This window comes from Ctenocephalides felis, unplaced genomic scaffold, assembly GCF_003426905.1.
Source record: "Ctenocephalides felis isolate EL2017-DRISC unplaced genomic scaffold, ASM342690v1 CF-g0.4_SCAFFOLD_00845, whole genome shotgun sequence".
Lineage (NCBI taxonomy): Eukaryota > Metazoa > Arthropoda > Insecta > Siphonaptera > Pulicidae > Ctenocephalides > Ctenocephalides felis.
In genome coordinates, this window is record NW_020536999.1 from 3226583 (window position 1) to 3247235 (window position 20653).

A 20653-nucleotide genomic window follows, 5' to 3' on the forward strand; every position below is an offset into this window, starting at 1 on the left:
ATGAAATTAGTGGTATATGGCATCGTGCCTTAAGGCAAATTGCTGAAACTTCCCGCACCGTAATGAAATATTCGAGAAATTTTAAACGTTTTCGAATATATTATTACAAATACTGTAACTTTCATTATTTTTGCTATCTTATTATATCTGTGAGCAAATCAAATGTAAATCATAAATAAATCAATTTATCACCAGAACATTAACAATCGTCATTTCATTTCGAATTCAATTTCAAAAAAAAAAATAGTTGCCTAATTTACACAAAATTAAAAAAGTGCTCCCGTATAGTCACAGTCTAAACGCATCGGCAAATAATTCTGTGCGACATTGTCACTTATACCGTGCTTAGCTTGGCGGCATTTTCGCATTTTTCAATAGTTTTTCACCAAATTGGAAAAGTGCTTCATTGCATAAACAGTCTAAACGCACTTGGGTAAACATTTGTACCAGAGTGGCGCTTAGACTGTGCTTAGCCTGGGTAATTTTTTGAATTTTCAACTTCCCGCAGGGAAAGTTATAGTAGTCGCAAAAAAATCGAAAATGAAAATTTTTATATATCTTTACGTTTCAAAGGTTTCTGAATATTTTGGCATACCTTAGAAAAAATGGATGTATGCGTGTGTGTATGTATGTGTGTGTGTGTATGTGTGTACGCGCGTGTGTGTGTGTGCGGATACAAATTTCTGTCGACGCTTTCGGGAACACTGATCAACCGATTTGAATAATTCAAAAAACATTCGATTGGTATTGATAAAGAGACGTGCTGATTAGTTTTTGGCGAAGGTAAGTCTAGCCGTGCCGAAGATATGGGGCAAAAAGTGCCGAAAACGGTAACTCAGTTTTTAAGAGAACGGAGCGTCCGATTTGAATAATTCAAAAAACATTTTATTTGCACAAGATGAAGAACTGATCAAATTTTAATGAAGGCAGGTCTAGCGGTTTCGGAGATCTAGTGAAAAAAGTGAAAAAGAATGCCATTTGGCGGTCAAAAATGATTATTAGACATATGCACATCAAATTATCAGATATTTTATAGAGATTTTAACAATAAGTATATTTTTTTTTACATTCCTATGGGTTCCGTACCAAAGTTTATCCGTTAGACGGCGACGCGGCGCTTACGCGCTTCGATGTTTCACCACTATGTAGTTAAATCAGTACGACTGCTTTTTAAAAAAGTTCAGAATTTCCAAAATATTTCAACATAAATGTTTTAAGATAGAATGATTTAATATGGTTCAGAATTCTATTAAAAGTTTCAAATCATTGATCAACTTTTATTGATTATTATTGATCATTTTTAATTACTCGAATTTTAAATTGCGGTACGGAAAGTTCCAGCAATTTGCCTTAAGGCACGATGCCTTAATTGCCTTAAGACAGAATTTCACTTACAGCTAGTTAATAAAATTACAAAAATATTTTATGAAAAATATAAAAAGATGTGATAATTTTTTATCCTCAAAAGCAATTGTTTTGTCAATACAAGCAGAAAGTTTTTAAGATCATTCAAATCGGACGCTTAGTTCACTCAAAAACTGCAATTTTTTGCACATTTAGCTCTGTATCTCCGTAACGGCTGGACCTGCCTTTGCCAAAAACTAATCAGCACATCTCCCTATCAATAGGGATCGAATGTTTTTTTAACTATTCAAATCGGTTGATCTGTGCGCCCGAAAATGTGGACGAAAAAATACAAAACACACACACACATCCATTTAGTTTCGAGGTATGCCCCTTAAAAATGTTCAGAAACCTTCAAAACGTCGAGAAATGCAAAAATTTTCATTTTCGATTTTTGGCCCATTACTAAAACTACCCTACGGGAAGTTGAATATAGTTATCGATGAATATTATACAGGGTACTAATAGGTTGGTCTATTCTCGGATAACATCATGTTAAGTTTTCGTAACATGTTTCAATTAAGAGTACTTTGGTATTCTCGGTAATGCATCATTTTATTATCACAAACCATGTTTTCTTGCTTCTCAATTAATAAATTGGTAACGTCAAAACTGTCAAAAAGCTACAACTATATACGAAACTTTATTTAAATCTTTGGTGCTGTCAGCTGATAAAAACTAACCTCCAAATATTAAAATAACATCATGTTATGCGCCGACACTCATACCTATTTACCGTCACATTTATGCCTCTATGTGCATACTATTACATTTATTACTCTATGGACTCTACATTTCTCGAGTTCCACTATACATTCTATGGACTCTATATTTCCGGCTGGACGGAGGACCTCTACAATTATCACAAGGGCACACTCTCTCTCTGGACTCCAAAAGGAACACATAACCTTATAATAATCTAATGAAGTTCTGTATAATAATATCTATATTCTGTAATAAATTTATAAAACTTGTGTTGTGTTTTAAAATACCAAAATTACCTCCATCGCTGAAGACAAAATAATTAACAATTATTTTGACTTCACGCATATCTTATTTAAAAAATGCATCTGAAACAAGTAACCGAGAATATCTATTACACTTATAGTAACATTTCGAATGTCGGAGTAAATAGAGTAAGATCTAGAAAGATCTAGCAAGATCTTAAGATCTTACGATCTGCTAGTGTAAATTCACGATCGTTTCGTATTTGCCAAAGGAAGATGTTGAAGAAGAATTTCTGGTTTATCTTCATCTCACACATAGACACATATAAACACGGTTGCATTCATTGTACCGTTCAACAGTTAAACCTTATTGGCATTCGCGTAACACAAAAACACTCATACGCACAAAATACAATACGACTGTTTGTTTTCGCTAATGCAATTGACACTCGAATGAGTTACAAACATACACCATACATGTATATATATATATCTAAAAACATAACTATCTACTTGTAAGTGACATTTTGCCTTAAAGCCAGTTGCATGAACATCCAGATAAAAAATTGAGATTAAACTATTTATATAATTTTTTTTAACTGTTCAATACGATTTGCAAATGATCTATTTTTCATACTACTATCTACGATTGTACTAATTGTAGTGCACATATACACGCTTAGAATATTCACGCAGTCCATTATTAAATTAAAATTTTAAATTTCCGAAATTGGTGCCGTCAATTTCGACAAAAGTTCATTTTGGTTCATAAGCACATACAATATTCAATTCTTAGATTGACTTGAAAAATCGAGAAAGATTAGCAAATCCAATTTTCTGATGTCAATAAACATCTCTTTCGTAAAGTTTGAAATATTAAAAAGGTCTTAGAAAAAAAAAAAAATTGTCAGAAATTCCAAAAGAAAGGTCGAAAGGTGAAAAAAATGATAAAATATTTTTAGAAATATGTCAAAATTTTAATAATTGGCAAGATTTAAAAAAATGACTGCAAATCCCAATAAAATCCCAGCAAAAAACTGTCAATATCAAAATAAAACTTCTAGGAATATCAAACAAAAAGATCTAGGAATATCAAAAAAACTGGCTAGGAACTTCAAAAAAATGTCTAGAAATTTCAAAAAAATATCTAAGAATATTAGAATGTTTAGAAATTTCAAAAGAATATCTAGGAATTCCAAAAAGTTTCAGGAATATAAATATATAAATATAAATAAAGGTTTAGAAATATAAAAAAATATAAAAAAATCTAGGAATATCAAATAAAAATCTAGGAATATCAAACAAAAAGATCTAGGAATATCAAAGAAAATATCTAGAAATATCAAAAAATATATAGAAACTTCAAAAAAAATGTCTAGAAATTTCAAAAAAAATATCTAGGAATGCTAATAATTCCAAAAAGTTTTAGGAATATAAAAAAAATCTAGAAATATAAAAAAAACATCTAGAAATATCAAAAAAAATCTAGGAATATCAAACAAAAAGATCTAGGAATATCAAAAAACTGTCTAAGAACTTAAAAAAAATGTCTAGAAATTAAAAAAAAAGTGGGCGACAGTTTCAATTTTTTTTAAATATATTGCAATATATTTAAAAAAGTTGAAAGATCAAACTATAACTATATTGCAATATCAAACAAAAAGATCTAGGTATATCAAAAAACTTCAAAAAAATATCAAAAAGAAATTTATCAAAAAAATGTCTAGAAATTTAAAAAAAAGTAGGCGGCAGTTTCAAGTTTTTTTTCAAAAAAAATAAAGAAAAAACTATATATTCCAAGCTCACACAATTCATAAGATCGAGCAGAAACTAATTTCTTTTTCGATCGAGGATCGTTAATTTTAAATCTTTCTAATACATTTAAGAATGAAAAATCAGCTGTGCCACGATGATAGCCGTTACTAGTTCGCGGAGAGATAACGTGTCGGCCTTAATTTCACTTCGAGGATTTTTATCTGACTTTGCACTTTTTTCTCCACTAGGAATAGACGAGATGTCTATTGGAAATAGAAACTTCAAATATTCTCAATTTAGTTTCTTTTAAAAATTGCGCCTACATTTCTTTATAATATAATTTTCTTCCACTGACCTCGTAGCTCCAAGTGCACGGCACCCCCCGCGAACCTCCGAACGCACCTTCCCAATTCGACGTCCTCGTGCGTGCTGTACATCTCGTTGAGGCATTCCCTGGCATGGGGCCCCACTCTGCGCAGAGTCTCTCTCGACATAAGGACGCCGGGGCCCCCCATGCAGAAGTTCTCGTCCGAGTTGAGAGCGAGGCGACCGAGCTCCGACTGGGTGCCTCGGCCGGCCTGACCTGGGGGTAATAGAAACATTTTTAGGTAATAGACAAATTTGTACAATTGTGTGTAAAGGTGCGTCCACACCTAACGAACGAACACGGACGAACATAAATGAACGTACCAGAACGAACGGCAACAGCATAGTGTGGACGCCACGATGATCACGAACGAACATAAACAAAACATGTCGAGCAATGTTCCGCAACTTGTCGGTACATCAAAGGGAATTGTTCGTTCATGTTTGAACTCGTACGTGCAGTGTGGACGCTACCACAATGTAGACAAACATTTTTCTTTTTCTATGTTATGTTGTGCACCCCTGGGCTAACAACAATTTATGTTGAGGCCGTCACCAACAGTTATGTTGCGTCCAACGATGTCAACAATTAAAATTTAGGTTCTTCTGCTGCTAAGCTTCACTGTGGAATATTTAATCAAACGTCTGAAGACTTTTATTAATTTTTATTTAATTCATTACTTGGTTACACTTAATACACAATTGATATTTTAGATAAAAGTGATGTGAACTGTTTGGCTTCTAGTCAAGAAATAAGCACCGTTTGGTAGTCCTCCGGCTGTTTATAATCTCCGATGGTGACGCAATTATCCTTCTAGAAGGTTCGCTTGTTTTACCGTTAGAAATGACTCAACTATTACTTGAGACGTAGTTGCGGTCACAGATCGGTACACGTGCATGCTTACAATGTTGCTTATCTCTAATACAATCTAATGAGCTGTGAGTCAGGCACTACGCTTTACTTGGTCGTAACGCACAGTTTGTGGTTTCAAAAGGAATTTTATCAACACTTGCAAGGTTACTGCAAGCTTACAATGTAACTATGAGCAATAACTAACTGCGTCGTTCATATTCTGGCCGTTATATAGTAATTTATAATATTATTTATAACTATTGTAAAGGGTGAATACCACAACAGGAAAAATGTGCAGTCTTGCATTAGTTTATGTTGTGTTTATTATAAGATATTGCTGTTATTGGCAAATTTTGTAAATTCGATGACTTTAAATAATTTTTCTCTTTCCCGCTACTTTGAATAATAAATCTGACGTTTCACGGTACATCCTCGAACAAAAAGATTCAAACTCTCACGGCTTTGAGGCGTTTGTTTGGAATTATTCGCGTTCGTTCGTGTTCCTGTTCGTTCTTCTTTGTATTTTCTTGTTCGACATGTTCGTTCGTGTTCGTTCGTTAGGTGTGGACGCACCTTAATGTTTACTAACATCATACTCCTCCTACTCCAAAGTAGCAAACCGAAAATTTGTATTTAAAATTATACATGTATATAATTAGTCCAGCATAAAAGATTCCATTAAAATGATTTATTGTTCTTATTGCAAAAGTGGAATAGCCTTTGTAATGTTTAACTCAGCCGTAAAATAAGACGACATGTAATGTTATTTTTAGAATTTATTACAGTTTCAGAATTATGGGGAAAAGTTATTGAACTATCGGATGTGAAATTTGACCAGAAACGTAGAATAAATATAGAGTCATCATAACGTCAAGAAATAATTCTATTTTTTTTCGGTCCAAATAAAGAAATCATATTTCCAACTAAAAAATTACATTTCCAACAAACAAATACATTTTTAATAAAAAAAATCAAATCGCAAAGGAAAAATTATATTTTTTTGGTCCAATAAAGAAATCAAATTTTCAACAAAAAAACTACATTTTCACAGAAGAAAATAACACATTTCCAACAAAGAAATGATATTTCTAGTAAAAAACACATTTCTAATAAAAAAATCATACCTTCAAGGAAAAATTCTAATTTTTTTCGATCCGATAAAAAAACACCTTTCCAGTGAAAAATCGCATTTCCAACCAAGTAAATACATTTCCGGTAAAAACAGAAAAAACACTTTCCAACAACGAAACAACACTTAGTAGAAAAAAAAACATAATTCCAATAAAGAAACCGCATTTCCAGTGAGAAAAACCTATTCTCAACAAAGAGAACACATGTACAGTGAAAAAACTCATTTCCAACAACAAAAACATATTTTAGTGAAAAAAACACACATTTTCAGCAAAGAAAACATTTGCAGTGAAAAACAAAGAAACCGCATTTCTAGCAAAAAAAAAAACAATTTACAACAAAGAAAACACATTTACAATGTGAAAACACTTCCTTCAAAAGCCACAATTTCAGTGAAAAAACACATATTTTCAGTGGAAGAACACACTTTCAGTAAAGAAAACACATTTCCAACATCAGTGAAAAAACACGCACTTTCAGTGGAAAAAACATTTCCAACAAAGAAACCGCATTTTCTGTGGAAAAAAACATATTTCCAACCAAGAAAATATATTTTCAGTGAAAAACGCACATTTTCTGTGGAAAAACACATTTTTAGTGGAAAAAATCATTTCCAACAAAGAAATCGCATTTTCAGTTTAAAAAAACACATTTTCAACAATAAAAACCGCATTTCCAGAGAAAAATATATATTCCCAACACAGAGAACACATTTTCAGCGAAAAAACACATTTCCAACAACGAAAATACATTTTCCATGAAAAAACAAACATTTTCAGTATAAAAAAACACTACCAAAAAGAAACTGCATTTTCAGAAGAGAAAAAACATATTTCGAACTAAGAAAATACATTTTCAGTAAAAAACACATATTTTCTGTAAAAAAAACACATTTTTAGTGGAAAAAAATAATTTCCAACAAAGAAATCGCATTTTTAGCGAAAAAACACATTTTCAACAAAAAAAAACTAGAAAAAATATATTCCCAACACAGATAAAAAACAGTAAAAAACACATCTTCAGTAAAAAAAAACACATTTTCAGCAAGGAAAACACCTTTACAGTGAAAAAACACATTTCTAACAGAGAAACCGCATTTCTAGTAAAAAAAAACATATTCCCTAGATCGAAAACACACCGTCAGTGAAAAAACACGCATTTTCAGTGGAACAAAACATTTCCAACAAAGAAACCGCATTTTCTGTGGAAGGAAAACATATTTCCAACCAAAAAGTACATTTTCAATAAAGAAACCATATTTCTAGTGAAAAAAACATACAATTTCAGTAAAAAAACACATATTTTCAGTGGACACTTTCAGTAAAGAAAACACATTTCCAACAAGAAATGCGCATTTCCAGTGAAAAAACACATTATGAACAAAGAGAACACATTTTCCGTGAAAAAACACATTTACAAAGGGAATGCATTTTCAATATAAAAATTTACATTTCCAACATCAGTGGAAACCGCATTTTCTGTGGAAGAAAAACATATTTCCAACCAAGAAAATACATTTTCAGTGAAAAACGCACATTTTCTGTGAAAAAACATTTTCAGTGGAAAAAATCATTTTGAACAAAGAAATCCTCATTTCCAGTGTAGAGTACTATATAAATATAAAAATGACTTAGAAATTTAGACTTAAAAATTTGTTAAAAATAAGATATCAGTACAGGATTTAAAGGAAAAAAACAAATGAAATAGATGTCTCTATGTTCAACCATCGTGTAAAATGATAAAAATTAGCATCTCGGATGACATTAAACTTGAAACCGACTGACACAAGACAAGATGATGATACAAATACAAGACTAGAGTCGAGTGTTTGTTATCGATATCTCCAATGTCAGTGACACTACTGATGCGTAAGGCAGAAATTATTTTATGCAACTGCAATAAAATAATGGAGCCATAAAATACGAAATTTATTGCTCCTGCTGCTGCAATCTGCGGAGATAAAGACAGGCCTTGATTTGAAGTTGACTGACACATCCAGTAGATAGACAACAAATTGAGAATAAATTACAGGTTTGTACCATGTTCATGAAATCTACAAATCAGGGTAACAAAGTTTTTGTAAAAAATATAAACTCCTTGCGTGTCAGAAATTTTTAATTTTCTATAATAATCACCCCTAAAAATCCTAACGGATCTGTGAGGGTTAATAAAGCACTTAGGAGATCTTTAGGAATATATAAGAATCCTTAGAGATCTGTAAGAATGTATAAAGAGATGTATATGGTAGCCCATTTAAAAATTGGAATTGGATAGCAACGTGCCTGTAGGCCACACCGTGCGGAATTCAAAGTTGCGATATATGGGAAAAAAACTAAGAATTTTGAGACCTTTCTAACGGTGTATAATACTTTATATGTTTTCTTTACAGAAATATCTAAGCCGTAAGATCACTAGATCACTAGGACCACTGGATGGGCCAATACAAATCTTGAGACATCCTCAGAAAACCTCAGAAATCCTCAGAAATCCTAAAAAAAAACTCAGTAATCTTAGAAAAAAAACCCTCAGATATCTTGAGAAACCGCTGAGCAACCCTCAAAAATCCCACGAAAACCTGACTCATATCAAGAATCCTCAAATATCTATAGGATTCGATGAGAATTCTAAGGTATCTATACAAATCGATAGAAATAATGTCAGAGATCCACAAAAAATGCTAGAAACATCCTCATAGATCCACAGAAATCGATAGAAATCCTCAAAAATCCGTAGGAAACCTATGAAGAAATTCATAGTAAATCAAACAAATCTTCAGAAACCCATAAAAATTCACAAGAATCGATAGAAATCCACAAGAATTCACGAAGATCGATATCAATTCACGTAAGTCCTCATAAATCCAGAGAAATCCTCACAATTCCACAAGAATTGATAGCGATTCTCAGAAATCGGTAGTAAACCATAAAAATCCCCAGAAATCCATGGAAATTCTAAAAAAAAACGACAAAAATCGATAGCAATCCATAGAAATCCTTAGGAATTGACAAGACATTGTCAGAAATTCTCAGAAATCCATAGAAATCATCAAAAATCAAAAGAAATCTATAGAAATCTTCAAAAACCTCAGACACATTCAGAAAACCACAGGCATCTCAAGAAATTTACAGAAATCCTCAGAAATCCGCAAGAATCAATAGTAATCCTCAAAAAACTATTAAAATCTTCAGAAGATCATAGCCATCCTTCAAAAGCTCGTAGAAATCTTCAGACAGACATCCTCAAGAAACCTTAGAAATCCTCAGGAAAACCCTCAGAAATCCTAAAAAGACCACCAGAAATCTTAAAAAAAAACGTCAGAAATCTTAAGAAAACTCCAAGGAATCCAAAGAAAACTTCCAGAAATCCAAAGAAAACTCCCAGGAATTCTGAGAAAACCTAATTAGTCCTCGGAAAACCTGACTCATTCTCAGAAAACTTGACTCAATCCATAAAATCAACAACAATCCATAAAAATCAACAAAAATCCACAGAAACCAACAGAAATCTATAGGAACTTTCAGAAACCTATATGAATCCTGAGACATCCTCAGGTATCTTAAGAAATCTATAGAAATCCTCAGAAAAACCCTAAAAAATCTTTAAAAAAACCTGATTCATCCTAGCAAAACCCTTCAAAATTCGGAGAAAACCTGACTCGTCCTCAGAAAGCCTGATTCATCCCCAGAAAACCCTCAAAAATTCTGAGAAAACTTGGCTCTTTCTCAGAAAATCTAGCTCGTCCTAAAAAAACCTAAATCATTCTCAGAAAACCTGATTTGACCTTCCAATCCAAATTCCTTAAAGAAACTAAGCAAAACTGACTCATCCTCAGAAAACCTGACTCATCTTTATGAATCCTGAAAACTTTACTGAAACCTGAGACATCATCCAAATTCCTGAAAAATCCTCAGAAATTCTGACTCATCCTAAGCAAACTTGAGACTTTCTCAGGAAACTTGATATATCCTCAAAAAACTAAGACGACATCAAAATTCCTGAAAGATCCTAAGAAAGACTGATTCATCCTCAGAAAACCTGACTCACCCTTAAGAAATCTAAAACAAGAAAGACTGATTCATCCTCAGAAAACCTGACTCACCCTTAAGAAATCTAAAACTTAATACATCCTCAAAAAACTTGAGACATAATCAAAATTCCAGAGCAATCCTTAGAAATCCTGACTCATCTCCAGAAAATCTGAGACTTTCAGAAATCTTAATATTCTAAAAAACCTGAGACATCATCAAAATTCCTGAGAAATCCTCAGAAATTCTGACTCATCATGAGAAAACCTGACTCATCCTCAGAAATCCTGACTCGTCCTTAGAAAACCTAAAACTTTCTCAAGAAACTAAATACATCCTCAAAAAACCTGAAACATCATCAAAATCTTCGAGAGATCACCAGAAAATCTGAGACATCCTCAAAAAAACTTGAGACGTTTTCAAAAATACTGATACATCCTCAAAAAAAATGAGACATCCTAAAAAACCCTGAGACATCTTCCACAAACTTGAGACAACTAAAAATCTGAGACATCACTAAATTTCTGACAAACTCCCAAAAAAGCTGTAAAAATCAAGGACATTCATATAAATCTACAAAAACCTACCAATGTATATTTTCACACAAAAAAAAAACACAGAAACCCTGTAAAATTCCCAAAATTACATTACGACATAACCTAACTCATGCCACTCTAAAATAACAGAGAACTTACCCGTCAATCAAATTTTTTTCAGGACTATCTTCGTGACAGGTCATTCACTACTAAAATTAACCAAAACAGGTTCGATAAAAAAAATCTTCCGCTAGTTAATTAATTCGCAACAACCGTTATATTATTATATAACATAAAATAAATCTCTGAACTAAATTAATTTTACGATCACGATTCATAAAATTTATGATAATTTATTCAAATTTCAATTTGATAAAGCAAAGTCCGTGAAAAAATATTTAAGAAGAACAATGTTAACGTTCAAAGAATTCAAGGAAAAATACAAATAGTTGACATTACTCAACCTTTTGGCATTAGGAGGTTGAAACGACAATGGCCCTTAGACTTAGTCTTAGATTAGGTCTAATATAATATCATATTAATTGTAAAACTGAGAAGTTCTCATTGGAGTTCTTCTTAGGGATCACTCATAAATATTGTCACTTTAGCTCATAGGAATCTTTATGTATTTCTGATTGCTAAATAAAACTGAGTTAAAAAAAGAAGAACAATCTTTTATAATTTTACCTATAAATTGTGTCTTCCTGCTATCCACCGACCTAAGGACTTTTCCAGCTTCTCCGTCCTAACATAGACATCATCATCGGCTCTCAAAAACCACTCGAATCTGTCCAGATAATGTTCGTACATATAAGTCAACATTTCGAAAGACTTTTTCTGCGGAGGATAAGTGTCGTCGACCTCCTGAAGACTGACCAAAGGTATCCTTTGGTCTACTGTTGAAGGCAACTCTGATCCTTCGGAGCTGAAAAATGCTAGACGTCCTGGAACACGAGAACCCCAGGTTTCCCAAACTGCCGGAGCACGATCCCCTAAAAAATAAATAATAATTACTGTTTTTCTAATTACTATTTACTCAAATATATTAGTGATGTTAAATGTAGAACTGCTTCAAATAAAATGATGATTCTCAATTCCCACAGTTAACACTTTAATTATCCTTTAACAAATATTGAAATATGTTCAATAGAATTGTATATAAAAAATTATACACTGCAATTTATAGTACAAATTTATTTCCATTACCTCAATTTATTTTAATGCCAATATTTTTAGTCATACCTGTAGATATGGATGTATAAATGAATGATTTTTTGTTTATTCACGACTAAAACATTGATTTTCCAAATTTATCACACAAAAAATCATCGTCTGCCTTTGTGATTTATAGCATAAGATACACGTGTTGAAAATTGAAGTCTTTTAAGAGGTATAACAAATTCAGAAAAAATTAATATATAGCATTCGCGGTATAGGTACAATATCACCTTGAATGTTTCTACCCAAAATAATTGCTTCAAAAATGTTGCCTATAATTTTTATAATTTCGTACCATATTTTAACTGGCTTTTGGTAATTTTAATATCTAAATTACATTTTTCCCACTAATGATTCAATATACATTATTACTTAAATTCATATTTGAAGTGAATTAATTTGTCAAATCCTGTTCACATGTGCTCTATTCAACCTACGATCAACAAAAACATTGCAGTAAATGGAGAGGAAAAAATCGTGTGCCCTGCGATTTTTTACTGTGCTCCAATTTGCTTGATATTTTGCAAATAGGCTAATCTCAATCTTAAGTTCAGAAGTGAAAACAATTTGCACTCCTTCACCACCCCTGGCATTAATTGGATTATAACTCTTAATTCTAATTTTATCAAAACTAGTAATATACTATTATAGAGGTAATTAAATGAAAGGTAATGAAATGATTAATTAACTTTCTCTATCAGAAATTTTACCGTAACTTCTTTTATTTTAAAACGGCGAAGGGTCAAAGGGCTCGAAAGGCACTCTGGTTGGACTGCCCCGCACTCTATAAACAATCATAACTCTATCAATATTTGTGTAACAGAAAAATAATAAAAAGCAATAGTTAGTCAGAAAAAGACTAAATTTTAATCTCTATACATATATCCGTATATTTTATTCTTTCAGACATATAATAATGTAAAATTGGTTGTTTTTTTAAAATAAATTTTTTATCATGCAATCGTGAGCTTTTTGGAAATCCTTTGCACTAAAGTTATGGTATTTTCTAGAACCCGTCAAAATCTCTTAAACCAAGTTGATTCCAGAGGGAATACGATTATTTTTAATTTTGGTGGAAATGGCACTCAAAAACTATTTGCTTTAAATGAAAAAAATATTGTATGCGTCTTTTATCTGCATGATAGCTCACTCATTTTACACGCAGAAGTACTCATTTTAAAGCTTATTTTGAGCACTATAAAAACCCATTTGCATATCTAACCTGATATTGTTCCTAGAACACTTTATAAAACATCGATTTATTAAGATTTTAATTGATATAATTTTGTTCATTACATTATTTTAGTTAAAATGTATATTTTTGAAGATATTAGCAAAAAATGCTGAAAAACGCAAAAAAGAAATAAATTTCAGTAGCCAGTAACTTGAAAAGTATTTGCTTTTTTGAAAAACATTATTAAACATTTTTTTCTTCTAATTAGTTCTTTTATCTATACCCAACGTTATTTTGATAAAAGTAAAATTACACCACTGAAAATTTATGTCACCCCCCCCCCGGGAAGTGGCAAATGATTCTAAATTATTTTCACTTTCTAACTTGAGAGCAAGATGAATATAATTCCAAAATTTCATGTAAATTGGAGCACATTAAAAATATTCAGACCCAAAACGCTCCATTGTCTTGAGTAAATATTTCGTATCCAATGCCAAACATATGAATTTTTGACACAATGAAACTTCTAAATAATTTTTTGAATAAGTAAATTACTTTTGTATCGTGATTTAGTAAAGTAAGGCAAAACACGACTACATTTGAAAGTTAAACTAGCTGTAAGTGGAATTCTGTCTTGAGGCAATTATGGCATCGTGCCTTAAGGCAAATTGCTGGAACTTCCCGTACCGTAACAAAATGTTCGAGGACTACTGAATGTTTTCAAATAGATTATTATAAATATTGTAACATTGTCTAATATTTATAAGAATTATATAAACTGAATTGCAGAGTTGAAATTATTTATAAAGTATATTAGAACTAATAGTCAGAATTAAAAATAAAATCTGAAATCTGAAATATTTTCGATATACAAAAAACTAAAAAAAAAAAAAAAAAGTTGGGACAAAATTTTTTTTTCCAAAATCAATTATTTAGTTAAGACAAGCAGAAAGTTCTTTGAATCATTTAAATCGGACGCTTAGTTCTCTCAAAAACTGCCATTTTTTACATATTTAGCTCCGTATCTCCGAAACGGCTGGACCTGCCTTTGCCAAAAACTAATCAACTCTTTTCCCTATCAATAGGAATCGAATGTTTTTTGAACCATTCAAATCGGTTGATCCGTGCGCCCTAAAACGTGACTGGAAATTTGTATCCATACATACATACACACACACATACACACACACACACATCCATTTTTTCTGAGGTATGCCAAAACGTTCAGAAACCTTCAAAACGTCGAGAAATGTAAAAATTTTCAATTCCGATTTTCGGCCCATTACAATAACTTACCCTACGGGAAGTTAAAAATATAATCTGTTCAATTGAATTATAGGCTAAGTTTGATGTGCAATCACTGACAGACGCATGTTGACTGTAAATCTTATATTATTTTAATTTTTGGCACATCTCAGCTGCTTTTCGGCAATAATAATGTAGACATTACATTTTCCTTATTCATATCATAAATATATTATATTTTAATATTGCCTTAGCCTATAAGTGAATGGAAATGTTTGGCAAATGACAGTCTTCATTTGTTTTTGATGTCAAACCATGCCTTAAATATTTTCAAGGGCAAACAACGATAAACGGTTTTTTGTAATTTTTTCTATTTATTTCTAAAATCTAACTATATTTCTATGAATCAAAAAATCCTAGAAAATTTCCCGAATAAACTTCAGGAAGATTTATGAAAATCCGGATAATAGTTTAGGAGAATTAATCATTCATACGTTGTTACAGAAGAATTTTATATATAAGATATATATATATATATATATATATATATATATATATATGTAATATTTTTATATAATAATATAATTTTATATAATAATGTAATATTTTTGTAGCCCAACCGTCGAATTAAAAAAACATTAAATAACAAAATTATTTATTCTATCAAACGTTCCGACACTTGATGTGTGTCATCATTCAATAATCTAAAAAACATATAACATAAATACACAGTTGATGATAAATATAAATATATAAATGAAGAAAATTATACATACCAAACCAGGAAAAACAACAGAAAAAATTAATTATGAAGTAAAATTGATTGAACACTAAATTTGTGTAAAATAATAAAATACTATTATATTAACAAACGAGAAATAGAAGGAGCACATATTGCCCTCCTATATATTTAATGTTATTGATAGCATTGCATTGTGGACACTGATCAAGGTTACAAAGCAAGTGTAGTGAAGGAGTGGGAGCGGGTTGCGAGAAACGAAAGGGGAAAGAGAAACAGAGAAGAAATATAACGAACGAAAGATTCTAAAACTGTATTGAATTACTTTTCATGTAATTAATGATGACTTTGTAATTGTCATATAAGAGATGAGAGGAATTACGTTTATTGACACAAGAAGTATTAAGGGATATAAGTAAAGACTGAACTATCTTTCTAAGGTCACAATTTTTTTCAATGTAAAGGATTGAAGGATTTGACATGTTAAAAGTGTGGTTCAGGTTTATTATATGTTCAGAAGGCATCGTTTTGAATTGATTTGGGTTTCTGGAATTATAATTGTTCAATCAATTTTACCCCATAATTAATGTTTCCTGTTTTTCCTGGTTTGGTATGTATAATTTCCTCCTTTTATACATTTATATTTATCATCAACTGTGTACTTATGTTATATGTTTTTTAGGATTACAGAATGATGACACACATCAAGTGTCGAAACGTTTAATGGAATAAATAATTATTATTTTTAGTTATTTAATCTTTTTTTAATTCGACGGTTAGGCTGCCTATATATATAATATATGACATATATTAACCCTTACCCAAATATTCTTTGGTCGTCATAACGCCCACAAAAAGCAGCTCATCCTTCACCGATCCGTTGACTTCCTTCAAACCAATGACTGTCAAAGGATCATTTTGACTAAGTAATCCTCTGGTCGTCCTTCGTTCGTCCAAGGAGTACCAGCAGCTCCTGACGTGTCTCTGAATAGCCAGGCCTAGGATCAGGCCCAGGATCAGGCCGCAGATGAGGTGCAGGCCACGTTTTTTGCGAGCCATCATAACGAAGTTGAATTTTTTTGCTCAGATTTGTTTTGATCAAAGGAATAAGACGGTTGTGGTGTCAGGGACTTCAGCATGGTGAGACCAGGTTTTGTTGACCAGGTTCTTTGGCTAAGTTTGTTTCTAGTCATGGTTGTGGCTGGTGAAGTTTTATAGGGACGTGGAAAAAGTCTGTAAAGATAAAAATTATAATATGTAGTTGTATACATTTTTATTCGAATTTATTAAATACGAATCATTGGACAACATTGAAATCGATTAAAGCATATTGCTTTAATTACTGTTGTCTATTGGAATTTTAATTTATTATTAAGAATCTCAGAAATTACAGAACTTTTAAAATTTACAGGAACTATTCGTTTAATTTTATACAAATTTATTAGAATCTGATAACATTTATCTGCAAGAATTAATTACTATAATCTGAATTTTATTTAATAGAATCTATTAAAATGCAATGGAATCTTTTAGAATCCCATGGTATCTATTACAATCCAATAAGATCTATTAAAATCTAGGAAAACCTACTAAATTGCAAATAAATCTATTAGAATCTGTTGGAATTCATTAGAAACCAATAAAATCTATTAGAATAGAATGGAATCTATTAGAATACAATGCAATCTATTAGAATTCAATAGAATCTATTAATGTCCAATGGAATCTATTAGAACCTACAAAAATATATTGAAATGCAATGAAATTTATTCTAATTTACAAGAAATTATTGAACTACCATGGAATTCATTATAATCTACAGGAATATATTGAAATGCGATGGAATCTATTAGAATCCAAGAAAATCTTTTAGAATTCAATGGAATTCAATAAGATTTATTGATATCAGATTAAATCCGATGGAAACTATTAGAATCTAATGGAATCTATTAGAATCAAAGAAAATCTATTAGAATCTAATGGAATCTATCAATGTCCATTGTAATCTATTAAAATACAATGGAATTTATTAGAATACAATGATATCTGTTAGAATCCAAGAAAATCTATTAGAATGCTAGAAAGTCTATTGGAATCCAATGAAATCTAAATCCAATAGAATATACTAGAATCTAGAATGCAAAAAAATCTATTGGAATCCAAAGTAATCTAATAGAATCTATAAGAATCTGCAGAAATATATTGAAATGCAATGGAATCTATTAGAATATTTTTGAATTTATTAGTATCCAATGGAATCTATTAGAATTTATTAGAATGTACAGAAAGCTATTAGAATCTTTTGGAATCTATTAGTATCCTATAAAATATCTATTAGAATCCAAGAAAATCTATTGGAATCAAATGGAATCTATTAGTATGCAAAAACAATATTAGAATCCAAGAACATTTATTAAAATCCAATGAAATCTATTAGAATTCAAGATGATCTACTAGAATGCAAGAAATTTTATTGGAATACGATGAAATCTATTAGAAATCAAGAAAATTTATAAGAATACAATGGAATCTATTAAAATCTATTAAAAAATGCAAGAATATATTGAAATGCGATGGAATTATTATTAGAATATGATGCAATTCATTAGATTCTACAGAAATCTATTGAAATACGATGGAATCTATTAGAAACTGATAGAATTTATTAAAATTTACAAGAATGTATTAAAATTTGATGGATCTATTAGAATCTAATGGTATTTATTAGAATTTATTGAAATCAGATGAAATTCATTAGAATCTATTGAATTCGGATGAAATTCATTAGAATCTATAAAATTCTGATGAATTCCATTGGAATCTATAGAAATGCATTAAAACTTAAAGGGATTTATTAGAATCTAATAGAATTCATTGGAATTTATCGACATCAGCTGAAATTCATTGGAATCTATTAAAATCTGGTGAAATTCATTATAATCTATTGAATTCAGATGAAATTCATCAGAATCTATGAAACTCTGATTAATTCCATTAGAATATATGAAAATGCATTGAAATCCAAAGGGATTTATTAGAATCTAATGGAATTAATTAGAATTTACTGAAATTAGATGAAATTCATTGGAATCTATTGAAATCCGATAAAATTCTTTAGAATTTATAGAAATCTGATGGAATTCATTAGAATCTAAAAAGGAATGAAATTCAATGGAATCTATTAGAATCTGATGGAATTCATTAGAATCTACAGGGTCTTATGGAACTTACAGGGAATTCATTATACAAGCATTTATTGAAATGTGATCAAACTATTGAAATGATGAAATGAATCATAAGAATCTACCAGAAATATATTGTAATCAGATGGAATTCATTAGAATTCAATGGAACTACACAAATCTACTGAAATCAATTGAAGTGCATGGAATCAATCAAAGTCTACTGGAATCGATCAAGACCTACTAGAATCGATCAAAACCTATTGGAATCAATTAAAATCTACTGGAATGGATCAAAACCTACTGGAATCGATTAAAACCTATTAGAATCAATTAAAACCTAATGGAATCTATCGAAATGCAATGGAATCTATAAAAAATTTACCTGAATTAATTAAGATCTATAAGAATCAAATCTTTTGGATTCCATCACAATGATATCAAAATCTATTGGAATCCATCACAATACGATGGAATCTATCAAAACCGATTAGAATCAATGAAAATGTAATGAAAGCTATTGAAATCAATTAACTCCTATTGGAATCATTCAAAACCGACTGAAATCAATCAAAATGCAATGGAATCAATCAAAACCGACTGGAATCAATCAAAAAGCAATAGAAACAATCAAAACCTATTGGAATCTCTCAAAACTGACTGGAATCTATGACAATGCGACGGAATCTATCAAAATGGACTAGAATCTATCAAACCTACTGGAATCTGTGAAAATCTTCTGGAATATACAGAAATTTCTCAAAATCTACCGTAATTTATTGAAATATGGCTCTGAATGATCGAAATCGAATGGAATGAAAGTTTATGAATTTAAACCTACTGACAACTTATTAAAATTATAAACTTTGTAATAATCCAAATAACCAAAAACATAAATAATTATAAAAATAATATGTATAAAAAAGCAGCAAAACATATATATGAAAATATTCATACACGTTAATACTTTCTATAAATATAATATAAAAATATAGCAATTTTACATTGTTTTTTCACGTTTTGCATTTCTAATCGTCAGTCGGATCAGAATTATCGTGTTACATATGGCAACACCAATACACATAAGAAGTTCAAAGGGGCATAACACATGGCGAGGATTTTGTAAAATTCTTAGAAAAATAATAAAATCAAAACAACACGTGTTTCGTCTGCAAAGGGAACTCACTTCAGAGAAAGATATATGTGAGAGAAAATATCAGGGAGAAAATTATTTATGAGTGAATAGAGTGTTTGCATTTCAAAATATTATGTAAATAGTATTTTTTTATTTAAAATAAATTTGTAAAAATAATCAAACTTTGTATTGAATTCGATTCCATTTTCGTAATTTCTTCAAAATGAATTTATTATCACAAACCTTTAACCAAACCACAACCAAATAATAAACAAAATTTTCATACGGAATCTGTTTCTCTTCACCGATTCCACAAATGAATGCAAACGAAAACAAATCTTTGCATTTTTGCTTTTGTTCCGAAAATGTTTAGCAATACATTTTTTATTTTTTATTTCAACAAAAAATTAATCTTTACACTTAAGTACGTTTATTTGATACATTTATATTATCTCTTCTGCTTTTTATCCAAATAACTAAATCCCAATTTTTATTGATTAGGTTAATTACTTACACATATCAGGATGATGTTCAGGCAACTTGCCCAAAAGTTAAATGCCACTTTCACCTAGTTTCATTACTTTAACTTTTCGCTTTAATATTTTAGATTCCCGTAGAATAGTTATAGTAATGGGCCGAAAATCTAAAATAAATTTTTTTGCATTTCTCGACGTTCTGAAGATTTCTGAACATTTTACTGGCATACCTCAGAAAAAATTGATGTGTGTGTGTGTGTTTTGTTTGTCCGCATTTTTTCGTCCACGTTTTCGGGCGCACGGATCAACCGATTTGAAAGGTTTAAAAAACATTCGATTTCCTATTAATAGGAAGAAGTGCTGATTAGTTTTTGGCGAAGGCAGGTCTAACCGTTCCGGAGATATGGGGCAAAGAGTGCAGAAAATACAAATCGAGTTTTTGAGAGAACGGATCATCCGATCTGTAT

At 30.7% G+C, this 20653-nt stretch overlaps 1 protein-coding gene across 1 annotated transcript in view; it reads right to left on the reverse strand.

Moving 5' to 3' along the window:
- LOC113377446 (chondroitin sulfate synthase 1-like) overlaps positions 1 to 20653 on the reverse strand; it is a 37999-nt gene that overhangs the window by 13842 nt on the left and 3504 nt on the right. The window contains 5 exon segments of the mRNA XM_026617773.1: positions 4462 to 4488; positions 4490 to 4689; positions 11705 to 11746; positions 11749 to 12009; positions 16215 to 16626. Coding sequence (XP_026473558.1) covers positions 4462 to 4488; positions 4490 to 4689; positions 11705 to 11746; positions 11749 to 12009; positions 16215 to 16455 — 771 coding nt within the window. The 5' untranslated portion in view covers positions 16456 to 16626.